Raw genomic sequence first — 23,416 nt, 5'->3', positions numbered from 1 at the left:
AACGGTTTTTGGTATGAACCGGTATACCGCCCAGCACTAATGGTCTGCCATCTGGTTTTTGAAGTCAATGGCCACATCTTTGATTTAGCTGGCAGGATGAATGAAATTGTTGTCCTGACATCACTGAATCAGAGGGTGGACCTCTTCTGTGTAAGTCGTCTCATCATTGTTGGTTATCAGCCCTTTTGTGGTGGTGTCATCAGCAGATTTATTGATCGAGTTGCAGATGTGTTTGGCCACACAGTCAGAGGTGAACAAGGAATACAGAAAGATGCTCAGAACAGTACCCAATGGAGTGCCTTTGTTAAGGGTCAGCATAGAGGATGTTATGCTGCCAATCCACATGTAGTAAGGTGTCTTGGTTAGAAAGTTCAAAATCTAATTGCAGAAAATGACTCTGAGGCCTAAGATTGGGGTCTTTGGTGGTCAGCTTTGTTAATGCAAAAGTATTAAGTGCTGAGCTGTAATCTATAAACAAGACTCAAGCAGAACAGTTTGCATTATCCAGATGTGCCAGGAGTTATGAAGTGCAAGGGATACAACATCCTCTCTGGATCAGTTGAGGTGATTATGACTGTCTGGAATATTCTGTTTAATGTGTCCCCAGCACCAGTCTTTCAAAGTACTTCATCATGATTGGAGTAAGTGCCACCAGTCTATAGTCATCTGGACAGTCCAATTTTGTTTTCCTAGGCATAAGGATGATATTTCTCTTTTTGAACCAAGAGAGGCAACATAAACTCTCTCTATTAAAGATGTCCTAAAAGGGTTGTTGCTGAAGATTTCAGCTAATTAGTTGCTACAGGTTTTTAAAATGAGCCATACAGTTCCATCTGGACCTGTTGCCCTGTGGATCCCATAACTGAACCTCCCATTTTAATTAGCTTGTTGATTCAGGTGGGGCACGCTTGAAAGTGATGTTACCAACCCAGCACATCACAGCATAGAAGATAATGAAGGGTGTCACTACTCATATTAAAGGAATGCAGAGAAAAAAAAATGCTGCCTGTCTTCAACCTAATGTTACCAATGATCCACAATTTCTTATTCGAAAATACAGTATGCATATTGTTCCCAGAGGCACACAGTCAACACTTTTTTTTTTTTTTTTTTTTGAATGAATACCATTATACCCTCTGTATTGTCATCCAGATAATGTGAGGGGGTCCCTAAACAGGTCCCACTTTACATAATCAAAGCAGCTTTAAGCTTATCCTGGAATACTTTAGTCTAGCACCCTACGACTTTTATTGCAGACTTTCGATTTTGCATGCACTATACTTCATATGATTGGGTTTTCATTATTTTTAATCAAATTTATTTGCAAGTGTGGTGAGCAGAATAAAGCCTGAGGCCCTGCTGTCCTTTTGCACAGGTTTTAACAGCAAGGGTTATTGGTTGTCTTAAAGTAATATATATCCTTTCACAAAAAACCCTTAGAAAATATGTTATAAATAAATGTAATACATTAATATGTAAATATATATTTTACAAGTTCAGGAAGGTTTTTGTAAGAGAGTAATTTGGTAAGTTTCTCCTTATCAATTCCTCTTTTTCAGTCTACCTGATATTTCTTTTTTTTATGGGCACGGAGTCTACATACAAAGAGTAGCTTTTACATGTAAGAGGCATTTTTAGAATGTTTGGAAATTTTCTTCTTTATTTTTTTTAATAAGCAACTTGTTGCAGTTTAGGTAGAGTTTTCTGTTTGGCTTTATTTTCCAGTTTGAGTATATTTGACAAGTTAATTAGTTTTATTTTATGTTTTAATCTTTTGCAAAATTGAATCCTTTCTTGTGACTTGAATGATGAGTGACCTTGGGTATGTTGCTGACTAGTTCTTCTGATGACGGCATATAGCATTAAATGGTATGAAAATGAGCCTGATGTAAACTGCAAGTCCTGCAATGTTCTGATCCTTTATCCAAAAGAATGGAATTAATCTTTTACAGATTCAAGAAATAATTCCTCATTTCCACTGCTAGAAATGCTAGTCATGCTGCTTTTCTATACATTTAACACAGTTTGTGCCTTTTTGGAATTCACCAACTTGAGACTGCAGTTGCCTCAACAAAGGTTGAGTTGCACTGTTTGCATTATTTTTTCTTGTGTGGTAAACCATTTTATTTGAAAAATGTATGATGAAAACTGATATTTTTTAAAATAAGCCAGTAGTTATTTAGTCTGATTCAAGACAAAATACATTTTTTCATGAAAAATCCAAACATATGATAATGAAGGGTTAAAAAAGTATGATGGAAGCATTATCTTTATATTGGGACTTCACTGATTGTACTTTAAAATAATGTTTTGTTGTTCCTTCTAATATTTTTTTTTTAAATCTGTTTGAGTTGGTGATGGTCATTTTGCAATTCATCAGTCCACTCAAAAAACTAATGTTAAAACAAGACAGAATGCTTAAAACTGTACTTCAGAACTGTACTTTCATTTATTAAACTTTATACATCTGGTCATGAGCAGGCAGTATATTCAAAAACCTTGCTCATTGATGAAACAACAATTTTGTTATTTCAATAAGTTCATGGTAAGGTTAAGATTGTAGATCATCTGACAACAGGCCAAATCATGATGTCAGCATTGCTTTCTTTACAAGTGTCACCCTGGTCGTTGGAGTGGTTTCATACAGGTCTGCCACCCTCAAAGTTTTGGTACTCCTACAACACAACCAACTTTGTGTAGGTTGTGATTTTGGTTTATGTATTATAGTATGTAATTTATTTTCTGCTGCAGTTGCAGAAGTTATTCCTACTACTGCTATTCAATGTACTCTACTAATCGACACAAAAAATTAATATTTAATTGATTGTTACTGCCCCCTTTAAATTGCACTTTGCATGCTATGATGATCTGTACGGTTTTTGAGTAAGCTAATAATAATAGCAACTGCACCACATTTTGTAGAGGAAGGTACTTTTAAATATCGTGTGCAACTCTCCTCTGTGTTGAAGTATTTCACGAGAAAAATGACAGTTATTGTTCACTATTTAAAACGCAGATGGTGTTTAACAGTTGCACTAGTTCCATACATAAACAACTGGGGCCTCATGTATAAACGGTGTGTAAGCACAAAAATGCTGCGTACGCCCATTTCCATGCTTACATTGCGATGTATAAAAACTAAACTTGGTGTAAATCCACAAATATTTTCACGCCAGCTTAAATCCTTGCGTACGCATGTTCTCCGCTCGGTTTTGCAAACTGGTGGCACCCAGCGTCAAAGTAGTGCTTTTGTTCCAGTGTGGTTTCCCTTTCTTTTTTAGATCCACATCCTTGACGTGGCTTAATCAAATACACGGAAATTAACCGCATATAGTTTAATAGTTTAAGGCATCTGATTGTAATTAATCTGTAACAATATAATGGTCCACGGAATGGAACTATTCCAAATACCATAGCTGCTTTAGCGTTGTTACTCTTAGTGCACCACTCAGAGTATTTATTCCACTGTATCTGAGTGTGGAATCACAGCTCTACAGCAGCTGATCGGAAAGAGAATTATTGGTATACAGCATCAAACACACGCTGCCTCAGCCATGTACACAGTCTATTTGAACTGCTCTCATACGGCAAACACTTCAGAGCCTTTCCTGTAGGGACCTCGTGGTTCAGAAACAGTTTCATCCCAAGAACTATAAACGCACTCAATCAGTCCATCAGGTGCTTCTTGTAGAACTGTTTGTACTTATAAGTACAATTACCTCACTGTAAACTTGCGATAGTTATATTATTAATAACCTGAGCCACTTTATAAAGCTTATATTTACATATGATGACAATATAATTTTTAGGATGAAATGCAGCAAAATGTTTATTACATTATACAGATAAAATTTTAACATCATTTAAATAATCTATTGTTAATAACTTAATATGAGAGGACACGGTGCTGCACCGCTAGCGATGAGCTGCTGCCCCGTTCAGGGATTGTTCCTGTCTCGTGCTGTATGCTTGCTGGGACTGGCGCAACACTGGATGGATAGAATAATTAACACTAGAATTACCAGAGTCTACGAAAAAACTCGTAGATCCGGCCCACCTTAAAACCGTTCTCACCTCTCTTTTGTTTTCTAAATGTGCCGATTAAGGCGAGCAGCAAGTAGCCGGCTATTCCATCCCCCACCGTCGCAGAACGTTCACTAAGTTTTCCCAGCTCATGCCTTGTTTGATTATCTGGGAGTGACTGAACTGCTGGAGTTTTAGAATGGAAATAATAGATTGTTATTTGGAATACACGCATTTCATGCGTGTTCTGCTTCTACAGTAATCTGTGTAAACACATTGCTAAAACAGAAACTTTTTCCTATTTTATTAATAAATGTTACAAAATGTAGGCATAAACTATAGAATGTGTGAAACCTGAAGTCCAAACATCAAATAAACACTTTCACAAAAGATTTCCGGACGCTACAACACTTTCTGTGGCTTAACGCTAAGATTTGCTGACTTGGAGCACAGCAACCCTGTCATGCTACAGAGACGCGAGTTCGATTCCCAGCTTTGGAGAAAGAGGTTTTTTTTTTCCTCAAATGGACATAAAATTTATAAATTGGTATGCACTGTAAATCGTTAAGTTTAAAATGTCAATCGTGGTTATTTCTGTTGATTAATTCATGCTTTTTACTTAGAGTCAGAACAGGAGCTTGTTCAGCTTAGAGTGTTTTCGTAGGCTCTGGTAATTCTAGTGTTAAACATGTACTACGAAGATATTTCAATGTTCCTTAAAAGTTTTGAAGAATCAGTGTTCTTAGCTTACAGATGGGTTAACATCTATTACAGAGCTAATTGTGTGGCGATTGGGTACTTGGAAAAAGAAAAGGAAGGACAGGAAAGAAAGAAAGAGACAGTACTGCTGGAATAAGTTATTTAATCGAAGGTCACGCAGCAAGCATCTTGCAGGAGGCAGGCACAATGTCTAGATGGGGTGCCAGCTCATCACTATCACTGCGCCACCGTGTTCTCATGTTTAATAACATGCTTTAATTCCTCTTAACTTGAAAATGATATCAAGTATACATCTAAGTATTTAAATTATTCTGAGAGCTGTAATATCACGAATGTAATGGATTCTGTGTCCTGTCGGAGAAAGAGAAAGCCCATTTAAGAAGCATGTAGTGATTCACACACACAGAGCACATAGAAAAACACATACTGTACAATACAAAGCATTTAACGTGCTACTTTAGGTATGATGGTATTTGAGAAACTAGTAAATTAAACGATATTAAGATTAAGTTTATGACATTCTACTTTAATGACAAAATAAACTGTGATTAAAGTGGAAATTTTGAGGTTAAAGTTGACATTTAAAGCTTTTTTTCCCCACTGTGTGCCTATTTTTTTTTCTTTTCTCTGTACCCTAATAAGCTTCCATATGACACTCGAGACGGTGGACTACGACTTGCCTTTCCATGGCAACTTTGATATCTGACAACTTTTTTTATTTCGGCACTGTGCGACTTTCTGAACTTGAACTTTCGAGTTTCTCTGACACTCTGTCACTCAGTCAACTTCCTTTTGTTGTTTTTATCACTGTTTAAACCAACAAGTAGTATGTTTTTCCTTGCCTCCACTTGGTATTCGCTGAAATTCTTCTATTTTCCCCCGTGCTTTTGCCATTGTCTTTTCATGGAACGCTGAGCTTAAGGGCTATTTATATTGATTTGCATATTCAAAGAGGCGTAATTCTGGGAGGAGACAGGGTGTGACAGCAGGCACGTGCATGCACATTATTTTTCACGCTGACCGGGATTTATGTTGCGGAAGAACGTGGAAGTTGGTGTATGCACAGATTTATGCATATGGATTTTTTTGTGTGTATGCATCTTTCCGCTTTTGTCCGTGCGCCATGTTTTAGTGTGAATTCTACGCACTCTGAAATTGTTGTCCAGGAGCACACATCAAGAATGTAATTAATCCACTTACACTCACTTTCTGTCATTCAGTCCATCAAGTCTGTTTGTTTGACTAATAATTAAGCTGTCCCCACATAATCTTATGAAGTTGGAGGCACTCTCCTGTGAACCCAGTCATGTAATGTGACAAGTCCAGCAACTCATTTCAGGTGCTCTGTGACTTGCTCTAATAAAATAAAATGGGTTTGATTTTGCATTTAGTTGTAGGAGCAGGTTCTGTGTGCATGAGAGCTGACAACCAGTAGTGGTGAAGAATAAGAATTACAGGGGCTTTGGACCTCACAAAGAGAAGAGAACCTTGTCTGTCTCTTGTGTTTTACATGTCACAACAGAATCGAAAAAGACTTGCCATATTGTTAACCCTTTGTACAGTGCCGGCTTTGTCATGTATCAGTATGCTGCTGCTGGAGTATGTGAATTTCCCCTTGGGATTAATAAAGTATCTGTCTGTCTGTCTATCTAATATGGAATAGAGTTCTATCTATCGATTGATCGGGATTGGCACTCTGTTGGTAATATACACTTGCCCAGAGATTTTCAGTCATTTAAATTCACTTGGTCTGGTGATGCGATAAGCAGCTTTAGTTAATAAATCTAACATAGCACATGAGTAAAACGTTGTGTAATGTGACATTGCTTTTAGATGTCTGATAATTGTTCTTTTAGTGACATGAAGCTGAATAACTTAAGAAATTCATGCTCTTGACTGACAAAAGGATGAAAGTTACAGCCACAGTATTTTTTCACGTATCTGTTAGGCTGTTTAAATACACTTGCTAGTTGTAGCCCTTTGTCACCTTTGACTGCACTGAAGGAAAATAATGCGTTAATACACAGACTAACTAAATATGATTGACTAGTCTTTTAAATTCATTTGCTACTTCCGGATTCAGTCATTCCTAGTGAAAATGAAACTAATTTTGATTGGCAGCTTATCAGTTGGAGATTCACTTCCAAATATTAGAAAATGCAGGTTTGTTTGGTGGCAAAAGATGAAATTATATGAAAGAACTGAGCCATACTGTACTTAGCTTCAATTTTATTCTTTTTTTCCTGACACCAAAGCTAAAAGCTGATTATGGCTTTTAGCATTGCCTAGAGGTTTGAGAGGAAGAGAAGTTCACTTGCCCACTTATCACTCGTAGTACCACAGTAGGAGCAAAGTACTCTGACGGAAATAATTTATAGTAAGTGATGGGGTATTTTTGCCTCTATTCATCTGAAAATTGGGTCTTGTGTTCACTTTATGGATTGGCCTGGTATATGCCACATTTTTCTTCATTTGAGCAACAAGTTCTGAAAAATCAACATTTTTTGAGTGCATTAGTAGACATTTGGACATGAAACCGGCATATGCAGACTTAAAAAGAACCGGTCAGGTCAGGTTGGGGAGCATGCACAGGTACAGTGCGTTTCTGCACCCACTACATGACAACATAGCTCGGGATCCTGGTTGGCAATTTCCCAGGCAGATTTGCGATCCAGTTCCACCTTCTGGAAATGACAATCTATCTGCTGTAGCCAAATATTATGTGGGTGTCCTTTTGGCCTGGTCCAGCCTCTTGGATTCTTAACAATAAGGATCCTGTGAGCCAGATCACCCTCTGGGAATTGCACCACATGGCCATAGTTCTGTAACTGATGCTCCCTCACAATGCAGATAAAGTGCCTCATTCAGGACTCCGTGGGCAACCACTCATTCGACACAAACTCAAACCAATGGTATCCAAGGATTCTCCGAAGAAACCCAGTACCGATTAAGTCCAGTCTTCATTTCAAGTCACTGGATAGCATCCATGTCTCGCAGCCATATAGCAAGGCCAGAAGCACCAGGACTCTAAAGACTTGGACCACACACCCCTTTTCAGCAACCTCAAGACCGTACCCCCTGCTCTCCCAATCTGTCTACTGACTTCATAGGAAGAGTCACCAGAACCATGTATGTTGTTGCCAAGGTAAGTAAACCTCTCGACAAGGTTGACACTCTCTCTCTTCAGACGGACACACTGCTGATGGCTGTGCCCAAGAGGTCATTAAGGGCCGGGATCTTGGTTTTTTATCCAGGACACTCATAAGCCCAGACACTCCGACTCCTCACTCAGTCTCTCCGCGAAATATCAATCAAACTAATGTTAAATCAGCAATATACAAAATCAACCAAAACCATTAATGCTTAAAACAATTATTGTGGGTGAGTTTTTTAAATATATGTTTGTATTTTGTTCTTGTAAATAATTTCTTGAATAATTAACTCACAAACCATATGAAATTTTGAGTGATTCTGATTTCCTTGGAGCGAGTGTACCCTTTGCTGTGAGGCTTGTATAGCCTATCTCCAGATGAAGCCTGGCTTGAATGATCTACTTTTGCTTTGGTTAATGATAGGGAGGGTGTTAAATTCAAGTGTTTAATTAACCCTGCGATGAGCTGCATGTCACAGATGCCCATTCTACCTTGATTGAGATCTCTCTCTGTCTGTGAAGAGGCATGGAAAAGTGATAATGTGGAGCCACAATGCAAGATTGCTTTTTTATTCTATTTGATGGGTCACTGCTTTGAATTCATTATTGGCGGGAAAGACATTCAGTTACAAGATGAATGCCCTCTTTCTGCTGTTCGAGAGAATGTGTGCAGAGGTGACGGAAAATTAATAGACTATTTTTATCTAGCAGGTCTATTTTATTTATGAATATTTTTGATTGACCAGTACATCGGTTAAGTTTTTTCTGTGCTTTATACACAACATTGACAGAACTGGAGAAGATGAATATAGTATGCATGCTTAATAAGGAAAAATCATTTGCACCTAAATTCAATTAGCAAAGTAACATTTGCTTCCAGTTTTTACTGGTTATGTATTAAATGGTCTAATGAATTGACTTCCCTAAACAGTACATGTTGTATAGAAATGTATATTACAATAATATTTTTAATTAAAATAAAATCCTGTGTTTTTAATGATTTTTTTGTGTATATGCGCCGGGGGTGGCTATGGGATAGAAAACTAACCCTAATTATTTTTCATTCATAATTTCATTGGTGCTTATTAATGAAATATTCTCTTCTTGTCTATTTTTAAAATCTTTCTATTTTTTGTCCAGTTTACCTTTTGATTAGTGATGTTAATTCTAAACAGAAAAATAGATTGCACCCCTACTGAAAACTCAATTGCAATCATCTGCTTCTTTGGGTTAATCAATAGGTACCGTATGGCACTGGGTCAGTAGTCAGAGTCATCATGCCTTTAGATGGCGTTGAAAATTTGTTTAAAGCCCATACCAATTAACTTCAGGATGATGAATGCCTGGGTGGATAAGTAAGCGCCTGGCTGTGGTAGGGGGCTTTGTGTGTTGGAGAACCTCAGCTGTCGAGCAGAGGATGTCTGCAAATAAAATTGAGTCTCCTGGAGTAATTCTAGCTCCACCCACCCTTAATTATAATGTCAGTCTAGTGAAATACACACATTGGAGCTGTCAGAAGTTAATCTATCAAAGAAGGGTTTGTCCAAGGCTTTCAATGAGATTAACGAGGCTAGAACAATAACAAGTTATGCATAGCGAATTGTTCTGTTTTGTGGAAGCTTCTGTTTGAACTTTGTAAATGCTTTCAATATCCATAACTTATTTTACAAATTTAGCTTTTACTGTCAAGATGCATTTATTTTATTGTTTTTCAGAGTGTTTTATTATGTGGTAATGGCTTCTATAGCTGTGTGTATGTGTGTTTGTTTTTATTATAATGTATCTAAAGCTGGTAGAAATTAGTAAGCAGTTTATCTTTTATATCAATATTTTATTGCTGTTATTTAAGAGATGTAATCCTGTGATAATTCTTACCATATTAGTTTAGTTAGTTCTAGGTTAGGTTAGTTCTTTCAGTATGTACTGCAAATATTTGCATGTTTCTATATGCAAAGGTTAGGTGAAATGTAGGTAATAAAGTATACTTATCATTTGGGTGACACAGTGGCATAGTCATTAGCACTGCTGCTTCAATGGTCAATTGTTAGAGAAGTACAAATCTTATGAACAATCATTGTGTGTGGAATTTATGTCTAGTGTCGTTGGAATAGGCCCGACCTCACTTCAATCATGAACTTCATTAAGTAGATTTGAGAATGTTATGTTATACTTTCCATTGGTGGCTTACATTTTCAAAAGATACTGTAATCCATCACGTTTGTAACCAGGAAGTTGCTGGGTTTTAAAAAGGATGAATATCAAAATTTTATGCCTGCTTTTCAGGGTACTTTAAGATTCTACACAATAACAGCACACATGTTAACAATAACTTTAAATGAAATTTAAGCAAACTTGTAACACCCATACTGAGAACTGCAACTTTATTACAGAAAAACCTTCTATTATTTACAGAAAACTTTTTTTTTTGGGTGGTAAGGATGGTGTTGGTTAGTGGGTTAGTGAGGATCAATAGAAAGGCAGCAAATGGTTCAGGAAAAGCTATGTGAATAGTCATAACGAGCATAACTTGACACACAAGTATGCAAAAGTGTCATATCAAGTGCAAACCAAAATAGAAATTTGCAATGAAACGAGCTATGATTATAATGTTATGTAATCTGCTTTTACACAACATGTTAATAAAGTGTTTATTAAAAGTCAGATTTCTAATTTTACATAGCCTTAAGAAGAGCCTTAAAGATCTTTATATTTATTTGTAGGTTAGTGTGTGTGTGTTTTATTTATAACTTCATGACTATAACATAATTTTTATACGTAATTTAGGTTTTTTTTATTGTAATGTACTTAGCATCCCCCCACTTTGAATCTGAAAATCTTTGTAGTGATCTTAGACATTTTTCTAAGAATGAGACTGTGTAAGAATATATTGACTAAAATTGAATTTTATCGTGCACCAAATGCTGCTTGGATAACCCTAAGAATATGATTTGTCTAGTCTGTTGGTGATAGTTATTTTACTTAATATGTGTTATACATTTAAGTGCATGGTTTTTATCAACTTATGTAAGTAGTATTTTGAAAAGTAAACATGAATAGGATCTATGTAGTAATAGTAGCATATTGTACCACAGACATACAGTAGAACAGCCAAGCAACTAATATATAGTGTACAGTACTGTGCAAAAGTTTTAGGCAGGTGTGAAAAAAATGCTGTAAACAAAGAATGTTGTCCGAAATATAAATAATGATTGTTTATTGTTATCAATTTAGAAAATGCAAAGTGAGCGAACAAAAGAAAAATCTAAATCAAATCAATATTTGGTGTTACTACCTTTTGCCTTCAAACCAGCATCAATTCTTATAGGTACACTTGCACAAAGTCAGGGATTTTGTAGGATTCTAGTCAGGTGTCTGATCAACCAGTTCTACCAAACAGGTGCTAATGATTATCAATGTCACACGTAGGTTGAAACACAGTCATTAACTGAAACAGAAACAGCTGTGTAGGAGGCTTAAAACTGGGTGAGGAACAGCCATACTCTGCTATCAAGGTGAGGTTGTGGAAGACAGTTTCATGTCATGGCAAAATTGAGCACAGCAACAAGACACAAGGTAGTTATACTGCATCAGCAAGGTCTCTCCCAGACAAAGATTTCAAAGCAGACTGGGGTTTCAAGATGTGCTGTTCAAGCTCTTTTGAAGAAGCACAAAGAAACGGGCAACGTTGAGGATTGTAGACGCAGTGGTCGGCCAAGGGAACTTAGTGCAGCAGATGAAAGACACATCAAGCTTATTACCCTTCGAAATTGGAAGATGTCCAGCAGTGCCATCAGCTCAGAACTGGCAGAAACCAGTGGGACCCAGGTACACCCATCTACTGTCCAGAGAAGTCTGGCCAGGAGTGGTCATCATGGAAGAGTTGCAGCCAAAAAGCCATACCTCCAACGTGGAAACAAGGCCAAGTGACTCAAGTATGCACGAAAACGTAGGAACTGGGGTGCAGAAAAATGGCAGCAGGTGCTCTGGACTGATGAGTCAAAATTTGAAATATTTGGCTGTAGCAGAAGGCAGTTTGTTCGTCGAAGGGCTGGAGAGCGGTACAATAATGAGTGTCTGCAGGCAACAGTGAAGCATGGTGGAGGTTCCTTGAACATTTGGGCCTGCATTTCTGCAAATGGAGTTAGAGATTTGGTCAGGATTAATGGTGTTCTCAATGCTGAGAAATACAGGCAGATACTTATCCATCATGCAGTACCTTCAGGGAGGCGTATGATTGGCCCCAAATTTATTCTGCAGCAGGACAACGACTCCAAACATACAGCCAAAGTCATTAAGAACTATCTTCAGCGTAAAGAAGAACAAGAAGTCCTGGAAGTGATGGTATGGCCCCCCACAGAGCCCTGATCTCAACATCATCGAGTGTGTCTGGGATTACATGAAGAGACAGAAGGATGTGAGGAAGCCTACATCCACAGAAGATCTGTGGTTAGTTCTCCAAGATGTTTGGAACAACCTACCAGCTGAGTTCCTTCAAAAACTGTGTGCAAGTGTACCTAAAAGAATTGATGCTGTTTTGAAGGCAAAGGGTGGTCACACCAAATATTGATTTGATTTAGATTTCTCTTTTGTTCATTCACTGCATTTTGTTGATTGATGAAAATAAATGATTAACTCTTCCATTTTTGAAAACATTCTTTGTTTACAGCATTTTTTCACACCTGCCTAAAACTTTTGCACAGTACTGTATATAAATGAGCAATGTGTAAAATTTGGCTGTTTTTTTTCAGTATTAGACCTAGTAGTATACTACTGGGATTGACCCTATATTTCACAACACAGAATGTTACAAATGCTACAGGCTTATTTTTGAACTTCCTCATCTCATCTTTGATGCTTCAGTAGCAACTGCTAGATCAAACAAAATCATCTGGCACACACTTTGTTCACTGTTGCTGTAATCCTTTATCATCTCCTAGACTGTAGTTGAACATAATTTTGAAAGAGGTGTTGTCAATTTGTATTTAAGTGAAATCCTATAATTTTATTGGGGTGCAGTGACGACTCATAAGGCTAGGGATCTGCGCCAATTGGTGGTTCGAATCCCATAAACTCCAGAATGACTCTACTTCGTTGGGCCCTTGAGCTGGGCCCTTAGCCTGCAATTGCTTCGTCCTGGGTGTGATGTTAACCTGTTCCAATGTGGTGCTGTGGTGTCACCCATTATATGGCTGCACTTGGGTCCCAGTCCAGGTGGTTCATTGTTTGGTGGGTGCAGCAACGTGCTGTAATCCGCACACGCTCCCAACCTCTATAATTTTGTTGTACAGTTCTCGCATGCTTTGAATATCAAAGATTTTGTTCTTTATTACTTAGTCCTCAAACATTGCTTTTATTATTTGTGGTGTGGATCAGTCATAATCTTCTGATTGCTAAAGACTAGTAAGACATTTCAGGAATATGAGCATCCAGTGGAACAAAACAACTTTATAGTATGTTAAATTTAGTTTACCATGTTAAATCTAAGTCTTCAACTTTTTTTTTTACATGTATCTCTTGATAGCAGTCACTGTCTAATACTATAGATCCTTCTGTTACTTCCAGAGGATGAAGGTAAGAATGTTTTGTGCTGTTATCAAGCACTGAAAGTATTAGATCACTGTAGAAATGCTTCTTAAAAGAAAATGTAGAATGTTTTGTCAGTCTGCAGGGCCAGTGCAGGGGAAAATTGCTAACCATGATACTGGATTTGGTGCTGTAATGTCCATCTTTTATTAACATATCTTAACAAACCTTTCTTGGCACTGTACAGGTGTTAGCTTTGCAAGCCTGGTGCTGAAAGCGCTCTAGAATATACCATGCTACGGGCTCTAGAATATACTATGCTATCTGCTATCCTCTGACTGTGTGGACCTGGGATTGCATTGTGTGTATGTGTGTTTATGAAAAGCGGTATTTGGCCTGGGTGATGAGTGCGAACAGTTGTGTGAAGTTAAGACACACCGAATGTTTTCATTCAGCCTTAGTTGACTGCCATTAGTGTAAGATCATGGTGACTGTCGTTACACTAACAAATCTCTTTCAGATGACTAGCCATAGACTAGTTTATAATATGTATTGAAATACTGTTAAAGATGATGCTGTTTATAGATTATAGTTCAGCCCTCACCAGCAACAGAATTACAGAATCAGGGCATCGGCTAACATATCTCTACCTGTATTACCCTGAACATTGACACCAGCCCGCTGCTGTATTCACTATACCCATGATTGTGTAGCCCGGTACAGCTCAAACACCATTGTAAAATTTGTGGATGATACAGCTATGGTAGACCTCATCAGCAACAACAAAGAGATGCCCTTCCTAGACAAAAAGAATGGCCTGTCATTGTGGTGTCAAGAAAACAGCCTGTCCTTCAATGTCAGCAGAACAAAAGAGATCATAGTGTATTTCAGCAGGGAGAGTGAGAAGTGAAGAACAGACTGTGCACCTCTGTTCATTAGCAGTATTGTATTATAGATGGTTGAGTGTTTCAAATGCTAAAGAATCAACATCAGGGATGAGTTAACATGGTCCACATACACAGATATTCTGGTGAGAAAGATGAGCACTGCTTTTATCATGTTAGATAACTAGAAATTCAGAGTGTCAAGAAGAGTCCTGAAGTCCTCTTAGCACTGTGGCCATTAAAAGCATACTAGCAAGATACATCTCTGGCTGGAATGGAAATATCTCAAAGAACTACCACACTTGACTGAGTGTATCACAGGGATATCACTACCATCAAAAAGGTACGCTACCACAGTAGTAAGGATCATGAAGGGACTTCTGATACCCTTTCTGTAGCCTCTTTAAATGGCTAAGATCTGGTAGGCTTCTATGTTGCCTCAAATAAACTGAAAGCCTGAGAGAGAACTTCATTTCCCAGTCCATGAAAATAACTAATGGTCATCTTGTCAGGTTTTCCTTATAATTGTAAAGGTAGTTCTCTATTATTTATATTTTTAACTGTGATTTTTTATTTAACAATTGTTATACCTTTATCTTCACCTTTAAATATTTTATGTCTATTTATGCCTATTTTTAATGCAAAGCAAGGAGACCAGGGTTAACATCCAGGGTCCTTCCTGCATGGAGCTTGCATGTTCTCCCCGTTAGTGTGGGTTTCCTCTGGGTGCTCAAGTTTCGTCCCACACTCCAAAGACATGCAGGTTAAGTGAACTGGCAATCTTAATTTGGACCTAGTGTGTGATTTTGTGTGTGTGTGTTGTGTTTGCCCTGTCATGGACTGGTGCCCTGCCCAGGGTTTGCTCTTGCCTTGCACCCAGTGCTAGCTGGGATAGGCTCTGGCACCCCCGTGACACTGTTCAGGACTAAGTGGGTTAGAAAGTGACTGACTTTTTAATTTAATTGCATAATACAAGCTGCTCACTATATACTCTTGAGTGTGTGTATATGTGGCAGAATCTTAAATCTTGAAAATCTTTTAATATGTTACAAAGGCATTTTTAGTTTTACTGATAAATAACCCCAAGGTGCCGTTGTGTGAGTGCATACTTGCATTTAATTGTGTCTTTTGGTGACCTATCCTATTTCAATGATTATGGTTTCTCAGTATTGCACATACTGTATGTCACTGGACTTTCCTGACCAAAATGAAGAAAATGTTGAAGATAGATGGTTCAGCTAAAGATGGCTAGTATAATATCACAAATATACAACTTAACAATAAATATGCAAACAGAACTTTGGGATAATGTTTATTTTTTCTTTTTACAGACTTCTGCTGAAAGAGATGATTGTCACAATGTGGAGCCTCCTAGAAAGATTATTGCAGACAAAAATGTCTTCAGACAGGTTTGTTCGATAATGTGTCCATTCATAAATACATCATTCTTGTCGTATTTGTTTCATTCTAACATTCTTAAATAATTTTTTAAATTGTTATTTCATTTTAACTAAAGACTTGCTTATTTGGTTCTAGTTTTTGTGATGTTTTGCAGATAATGAAGAAATTATGGGGAACTAATGCAGAGATCACTGATTCTTAATAGCTGTACAAGTTTTAAATATTAAATTGTGGATTTACTATTTCCAGTTATATTATGCACTTTCAAAATATATAGTTTTACTGTGTGTCTCTCAAACCAACTTTTAATTTGGATAAGTCTGGTTAAGTTTTGCCACACCACCCCTGTTTTGGTTGGAATATTAATTATATTATTTGGTTGGAATATTATTAGTTCCATAGTGTTACATTTTTTCAATTTGTTCATAATTTGTTCAGTGAACTAACACTGACTGAAGTACTGATTGGTACAACTTAGACTTAAAAAAACAGTAAAAAACCTGATATTATTTTAAGACTATATATACTCTTAACTTCTTATTTTATGAACATTCTGTCTGTGCTACCTGGCTTCGCACAAGACATTTTTTTAAATGAAGGGGCCTCAGTTATACTGCTGTTGGTTAATTAGATGTATCAGAAGTACTGTGAAACTGGCTAAGTACTTTTCTATGTACAATATTTACATTTTTTTAATCCAATGGCTAATATTATTAGTTCCCATGAGTTGCTTACTATTAGACATGTTCCATAACAGTTCTTGGTGTTCCTGGTGTGAAAGAGATCCAAATTAAAGGACATCACCAAATTAGGGTATTTGAATAAATGAACTTTAAATCACCTTTATAACATTATCAAATCTAAAACCTGCTACAGATCTTTAGACTTCATTAGCATCAATGGCAAAAATTAGCACTGCTTCAGTATACAGTGGATCTGAGTTAATGTCTACCAAAAATAAAAACAATTATTGATTACTTTTACTTTTTCAAGAGCACCATCCTGTTCTCTTTTTATCACATTCTGAAAAACAGCATCTTCATCAGGTATAGAAAAAAATCATGCTTCATTTTGTTAAATTGTGGTTTGGCTGCATCAGTTAATTTGTAGTGTTTTTAGTTTTTGTCATTTTTATATTCTTTGTTTCTTTTTCTTTTATTTTAAAAAGTACTTATCATTAATTGGTATTGTAAACTTAATGACTGTATGTAGATGGAAAGCATTGTTGGTTTTTTCAAAAATGCAAGGCTATGCACTATTTAAAAAATAAAAAAAAAGTGTAATCAGCAGCTGTATTTTTTTCTTATGGTGGACACAGCAAGATGAACTGCATATATAGTTAAGTACTTCACCCTGTCACCATCTGGTTTCCAAATCTCACTGCATAGTTTATGTCAAATACAGTATAGCATCACAATATATAATGATAAGCAAAATAGCAGAGTTTCCTTTTGAATACTTTACATTTCACATGCAAGTTTGAAATAGCAAAATATACTAAAAACAGGTATTTTAGTTTTGGAAGTTTTTTGGGGGGGTTGAGATGAGAAAGAAAGAAAGGTAGCTCTTTAAGGCAGTGCTGCAGACATTAGTTTTGTCAACATATCTTTCAAAAAAAAAAATGTCCGGATTAAAATAAATGGAACGGGGAATTGGGGGGAATATCTTTTTTTTTTTTTTTTTGTGCAGCATATCTAAACAATGCAAGGTAAAATGAAAAGACATATACTAAGATAAACACTGCAATCCAGCAAGACAATGAAGTTGTTTTTGTAAAGTGGTTGAGGAAAAAAAATTAAGCAGTTGCTACCTTTGATGACATGCCACTTTTATTGATTCTGTTATGTCAGTATTTCTGCTTTGAGCTGTATAGCATGCTTGCTAAAATTGTCTTCCTTGAACTTCCCTGAATTTTGCTACTTTCACTTTGCTTCTGCAGGTGGCCTTTATTTGCATTACCGAGTATGCCCCATTTCTCCTGGTACATTAGAATGTCCCATTTGCTATAGCATTATTAATGACTACTATAAACACCAAAAGAATAGTGTCAGCTAATTTTCTTTTTCCAACATCATCACTAAATTTCAATCCAATCTGTTGAGTAATCTTTGTGATTTTGGGCTATTTAGTTTTTCTTTTGTGGAGAGGTTTACACCAGTATAAATTGATATATCGAAATGTCCTTACTTGGTGTATTTGTACTGCCCTAGATGTACGAGGAACGTTCAAAAAGTTTCTGCATTTTTTTTAACTCTTTATTAAGAATTTCAAAAACAAATTACATCATTTTTCTACATAGTCACCTTCCTTTGTGATTCAATTTTCCCAGCGTCGTACCAACTTTTTAATGCCATCAGCAAAAAATGTTTTTAGTTGATCACGTAGCCACTGATGCACCGCTGGTTTCACATCAGGGTTTTCTTCATTCCTCATGGTTGTTGATAGATGCCCTGAGTGCTCTGCATCTGTCACACTAGTACGGCCATTTTCAAGCAGTTCAGTCCACTCATAGATGACTCTATGAGAGAGAACTTTATCCCCATACTGAGCATACATGCAGAGATGAATTTGAGCTCCTGGCACACCTTCTGCCCACAATAAGTATGACAGAATGCTGTTCCTCTTTGGTGCAATTTATATGTTTCGCAGCCATCTTCACCACAGGGTGACAATTCTTATACTAAACTCCAAGGGCAACCGGCTTGCCAGATAGAACTAGTCACATGACACTCTCCGACACGACCAATTACTACTCACGCGTGCATCATTTCCAACGAAAATATAAAAGTGCTGAAACTTTTTAAATGACCCTTTTACCATCTTGCTAAATTTCAGCTTTTTAGCTAAATGTGAAAGTGTTTTTGTTGATAAGTAAGTGAATGAGTGGGTCTGTCAACTTTGCAATATATCAATTTATACACCATATATACTGTCTAAATATTCATAAAAGAAGCATTAAAAAATAAATTTTTTGTGACACCATTTAAAATTTTGTTGGTTGTCTCGTAACATTTTCTTTTTTTTGAAAATAATGTAAAATTGTCACCACAGGAAACCATTTAAACATGCCTTGATATAACAGCAAGTATCAAGACAAATTAAAGTCATACATATCGTTAAAGTTAAATACCTTACTGATTCCTGTTTTATTGTTTAGAATGAAAAAAGTTTAGTTTTTTCAAGCACATTTTGCATTTTTTTTTGTTTTTGTAGAAACATTTTTTTTAATGCTAATAAGATTTTCAGTATTTGAGAATATTTTGTGCATACTATGTGAGTAAAAACTTCATTATTTGTTGTTTGGGGGTTCATTCATGTTAATGTCATTGAGTGTTTTATTATTAATGAAAGAATAATAAAAAAATTTATTACACTTTTAAAGGTATTATTTTCTTTTATAATTGTTAAGGAATGTTATTAAAAGAAGGCAACTGCCCATTTTGAAATTTTTGCAACCCAATCTTTGAGTCTTGCCATCCACTGTCTGGATACGTGTAAGGCAGTGTGTCAACCAGTGGTTTGCTCCACCAGTGGATCATGGCTTGCAATTGTTGGTTTGCAAGTAGGTCATAATGGGTTGCTTAAGCCAGTGTTTCTTAGTCATCGAGTCACGCCCCTGGTTGGTGCTGGTGGTTCACAAGTGACTGTCATTGGTTTGTGATTTGATCGCCTAAGTGAAAGGAGGTGCCGCCGCGATGTTTCCCCTTTGTGAAGTGATTTTTGTTTCACCAAGGGGGACCCTTGATTGCAGTCATTTATACCAAAGGGTTGCTTGCAATTGCTGCTAGTGGGTCATCAAAAAAATATGTAAAAATGGTTTTGTGGGATCCTAAATGTTTGGAAACGCTGTTGTAAGGAAGGTGGTGTGGGCTGAATGCAAAAGAATAAACACACATGGAACATTACAGATCAAAACAAAACTTAAATGGCCGTTCAAGAGTCAGAAAACATATGACACCCTGCAAAATAATAATGATTTATTACTACGACTGGTTTTGGCATTTTCTAGACTTTTGTTGTCCTATTCTTTCCCTATGGTTCTCAGTTGTAAGTGAGAATTGTCTCAGTTTGATTGGATATAAATTTGGGCATGACTATACTACTTCTTCTTCTTTCAGCTACTCCCGTTAGGGGTTGCCACAGTGGATCATCTTTTTCCATATATTTCTGTCCTCTGCATCTTGTTCTGTTACACCCATCACCTACATGTCCTCTCATGACTATACTGAAAAAACTAAACATTTGTGGGAAGTCTCGCTAACTTCTTCTGTCTAGATTTATTGCTGCTAAATCCTGGGCATGGAAGCCTATATTAAAATTAGATTAAACAGCTAACAAAAGGGTATCTTATTTATTAATATATTACTAGTATCATAGTGTGTAATCAGGTGGCTTGCATTTATTTGAGTTATGATTCTTGCATTGTAGATTTCTGCAGTTACTTCACATTTCAATAAACTTCAGTGCTTCTTTTTCAGGTGCTTCACTTTATTATGCTGCAGACAGAAAAAGTGAGAATTTCAATGTGATTAAATTAGCTTTATGTTTTTTTATAATTTGACAATTGCTAAATAGAGCATTGGCATTTTGCTAGGATAATTTCTGTTTATAGAGTATTATAAACCTCAATTCCAAAAAAAGTTGGAATAGTACTGTGTATAAAATGGAAACAAAAGAGACAGCTGACTTGTGTTAAATAGAAACAGCAAATTATTCAAGAATTTAGTGTTTTTCTTTTCTCATGGCAACTTTGTTTTTGTAAATACAAGCTCCTTCTGAATTTGGTGCTTGCGACTTTATTAAAAAGTTGGGACAAGGGCAATGTAAGACTTCAAACTGTATGGAATGTTTAAGAAACATCTTGAAAATGTGATGTTATCAAGATTTTGCATAAAAATGGAGCATCGATGAAAGGCTGTTATTTTGATTAAGAGATATTGCATTAAAAACTGACATACATCCTATGATTGGTATAACCATAAGAGCTTTGTAATACTTGCAGAAAACTTTTGTAAGTAAACATTGTTTGTTATGGCATCCAGAAATGCAAGTTTAGATTTAACTTAACAAAAGCCATGTTTCAGCAACATCCAGAAATGCCACAATGTCTCCGGACTTGAGATTATCAGAAACAGATTGAAGCACAGTGGAAACATATGCTGTGATCTGGAAGGCCAAACTTTCACATTGTTTGTGGAAGTAAAAGGCATTGTGTTCTCTGTGGTGGGGACGAAAAGAACCATCACATTTTTGCATAGTATAATCTTAACTTGAATTTCAAATTTTTTTTTTCCGAACTCAGTTCTGAATTTTTTGGAACTTATTGCAAGAATCCGTTTTAGAGTAAACAGGTACAGTATTTATAAACAGAAAGTTGATTTAGAGAAAACACTATAACAGGCCCAGCTTTTGATTTTTATTATCATTTTCCATATTGTGTCATTCTTTGGAATTAAATTGTGTAGTTAGAAAATTAATTTCCAAATTTATGATAGAGAAATTAATAGCATTTATGCAAAAAAGTATAAAAATTGCAAATCCAGGTAATACTTGACAAATGCTTCATTCTGAAACATTGTGTGCTGTTATATTTAGAGGATAAGCATCTTAGCAGAGATAATTAATCTTTAAAACAGAGCATCTGAAAGAAGCTGAAAGTCAAAGTCAGAAATGACCAATTAAACTCTTTTGTTTTCTGTTATAAATGTATTTGTGTGATACGGTCAGCAGTTGCTACTACCAGCACAGACTTCACTAATATGATGTGTTGTGTGGTGGATTTTATGTAGGTGTTGTGATTTTAGGCATGCTGTGCCTTGTTATCTTCATTCAAGTCAAAACTAATGATTCAGCAAAGTATTTTTTGTAACAATCCATATCTTAAAGACAAATAAGCAGCTGACACTATTTCAGGTCTAGCAGATATCTGAGAGACAAGCAGAAAGATAAATCTCTGCATTGAGGCTTAATTTATCTTCTGCTGCATTCCATTTGAAGTGTGAAGTCAGAATTTCTTTGGTAAATGCCACACATGTACCTGGTCATCCATGTGATGCAATAGAAAAATAAATTTATCAGACCAGGTGACCTTCTTCCATTGATCCAAGGTCTAGTTGCAACACTTTTATGCCTGTTGTAGGTGTTTTTGACAGTAGGTGGGGTTAGCACAAACACTCTGATCTGTGGCTTAGCAGTCCCATATGTAGCAGGGTTCGTTGTGCTGTGTGTTGTGAGGAATTAGTCCAGTAACCATTTTTAAACTTATGTGCAATTTGTACCACAACAACCCTTCTGTCTGTGGTGGGTTGGCACCCTGCCCAGGATTGGTCCGTGTCCTGTGTTGGCTGGGATTGGCTCCAGCAGACCCCCGTGACCCTGTGTTCGGATTCAGCGGGTTGGAAAATGGATGGATGAATGGAACAACCCTTCTGTTGATTTGTACGACATGGGATAGCCTTCCTTGACCTCTTGCATCGATGTGTATTGGCTAGCCACCACCCTATGAGTGATTTGTGGTTTTTCTCTCCTTGCATCACAGTCAGTAGGTACTCACCAGGTTGACCGGGTGCTCCAAACAAGCCTGGTCATTTATGAAATGCTCTGACCTAGTCGGTTGGCCATTACGAATCAGCCCTTATCAAAGTCACTCAGGACTTTACACCTGCCCATATCTTCTCTATTCAACACATGACTGTGAGTAGCTAATGCCAGCATGTTTAATGTATAAGACATACTGTTGTCCAAGGGTACTCAGTTACAGTCTTGGAGCTCTGCAGTGCCAGTAGGAGCTTTATTCATTAGAAACTATTTAATTACTAATAAAGCAATATTTTTGGGCAAGTTAACTTGCTTGTTACAATTCAGTACCCTTAATTGTCAATTTACTTTTGAACTACTATATTTAGACTTTAGTTGTTGCCTGTTTTCTTAAGCAGCCATCAGTTAATAATGAGATTCAAATGACAAAGCAACAGCCAGCTCTTCAGCTAACATGTTTCCATTTATACTTGTGTACATGCATCATGAAGTATATCTGGTAATAAAATTTTTTGAAATAAATGAGAGAAAGGGAAGGGCACAAAACATATGGATAAAGTTCACAAAAAATGTTCAATATTTGTTTTGGACGAATGAAAGCACTAACAATAAAATTAATTAATAATTAAATACCAAGTTTCATTATCTCTTAGGCCTCACTTGTAATTATGAAACTGGTTGAAATGAAAATTTGCATCCACTGTGGACCTCCAGAACTGTAATTGAGTATCCTAACTCTAGTCTCCTGTTGCATTCGTATTCTGTGGGAATTTTTGCAATTATTTGTGATAGATAGATAGATAGATATCACAGCTTTTCACTTTGGGGGAAAACTGAGGTGGTTGTTAATTTACTGGGCAATCCACGCAAAAGTAATTAAAGATAGATGTATTTTGTGCTTGTAAACAATAAAATAAAGGGAACATATTAAGTATGTATGATATCACTCCAAAAAATTTGGCCACCAAATACCATTTTTGGCAGAGCTGATTATTATTTTCTTTATTTAATGAGCCAAGGTTAGCTTTGCATCAGTGAAGTCAGCTTAGTGAATTCAGGTAACAAACTTCTCTCTAAATTGTCCCACTGGGCCCTACTACTTGTAAGGGCACTCATGTTAAATTTCCCACTGGGAAGCACCTGTTTCCCCAAAGCACATGAACCTAGCATTACAAAT

The 23,416-nt window shown here is 36.6% G+C and overlaps 1 protein-coding gene across 4 annotated transcripts in view; it reads left to right on the top strand.

The window, feature by feature from the left end:
• Window positions 1-23,416, top strand: part of LOC114647259 (beta-TrCP) — a 268,372-nt gene that overhangs the window by 84,623 nt on the left and 160,333 nt on the right. For all 4 annotated transcript variants that reach the window (XR_007934027.1, XM_028795911.2, XM_051922177.1 and 1 more), the window contains one exon: window positions 15,633-15,710. Coding sequence is in view for 3 of the 4 variants with exons in the window: in XM_028795911.2 (XP_028651744.1) it covers window positions 15,633-15,710 (78 nt within the window). In the remaining variant the exon portion in view is untranslated. The remainder of the gene's footprint in view (window positions 1-15,632; window positions 15,711-23,416) is intronic.

The sequence above is a fragment of the Erpetoichthys calabaricus genome, chromosome 2 (genome assembly GCF_900747795.2).
Source record: "Erpetoichthys calabaricus chromosome 2, fErpCal1.3, whole genome shotgun sequence".
Taxonomy (NCBI): domain Eukaryota; kingdom Metazoa; phylum Chordata; class Cladistia; order Polypteriformes; family Polypteridae; genus Erpetoichthys; species Erpetoichthys calabaricus.
This window is presented reverse-complemented; position numbering and strand designations above follow the sequence as displayed.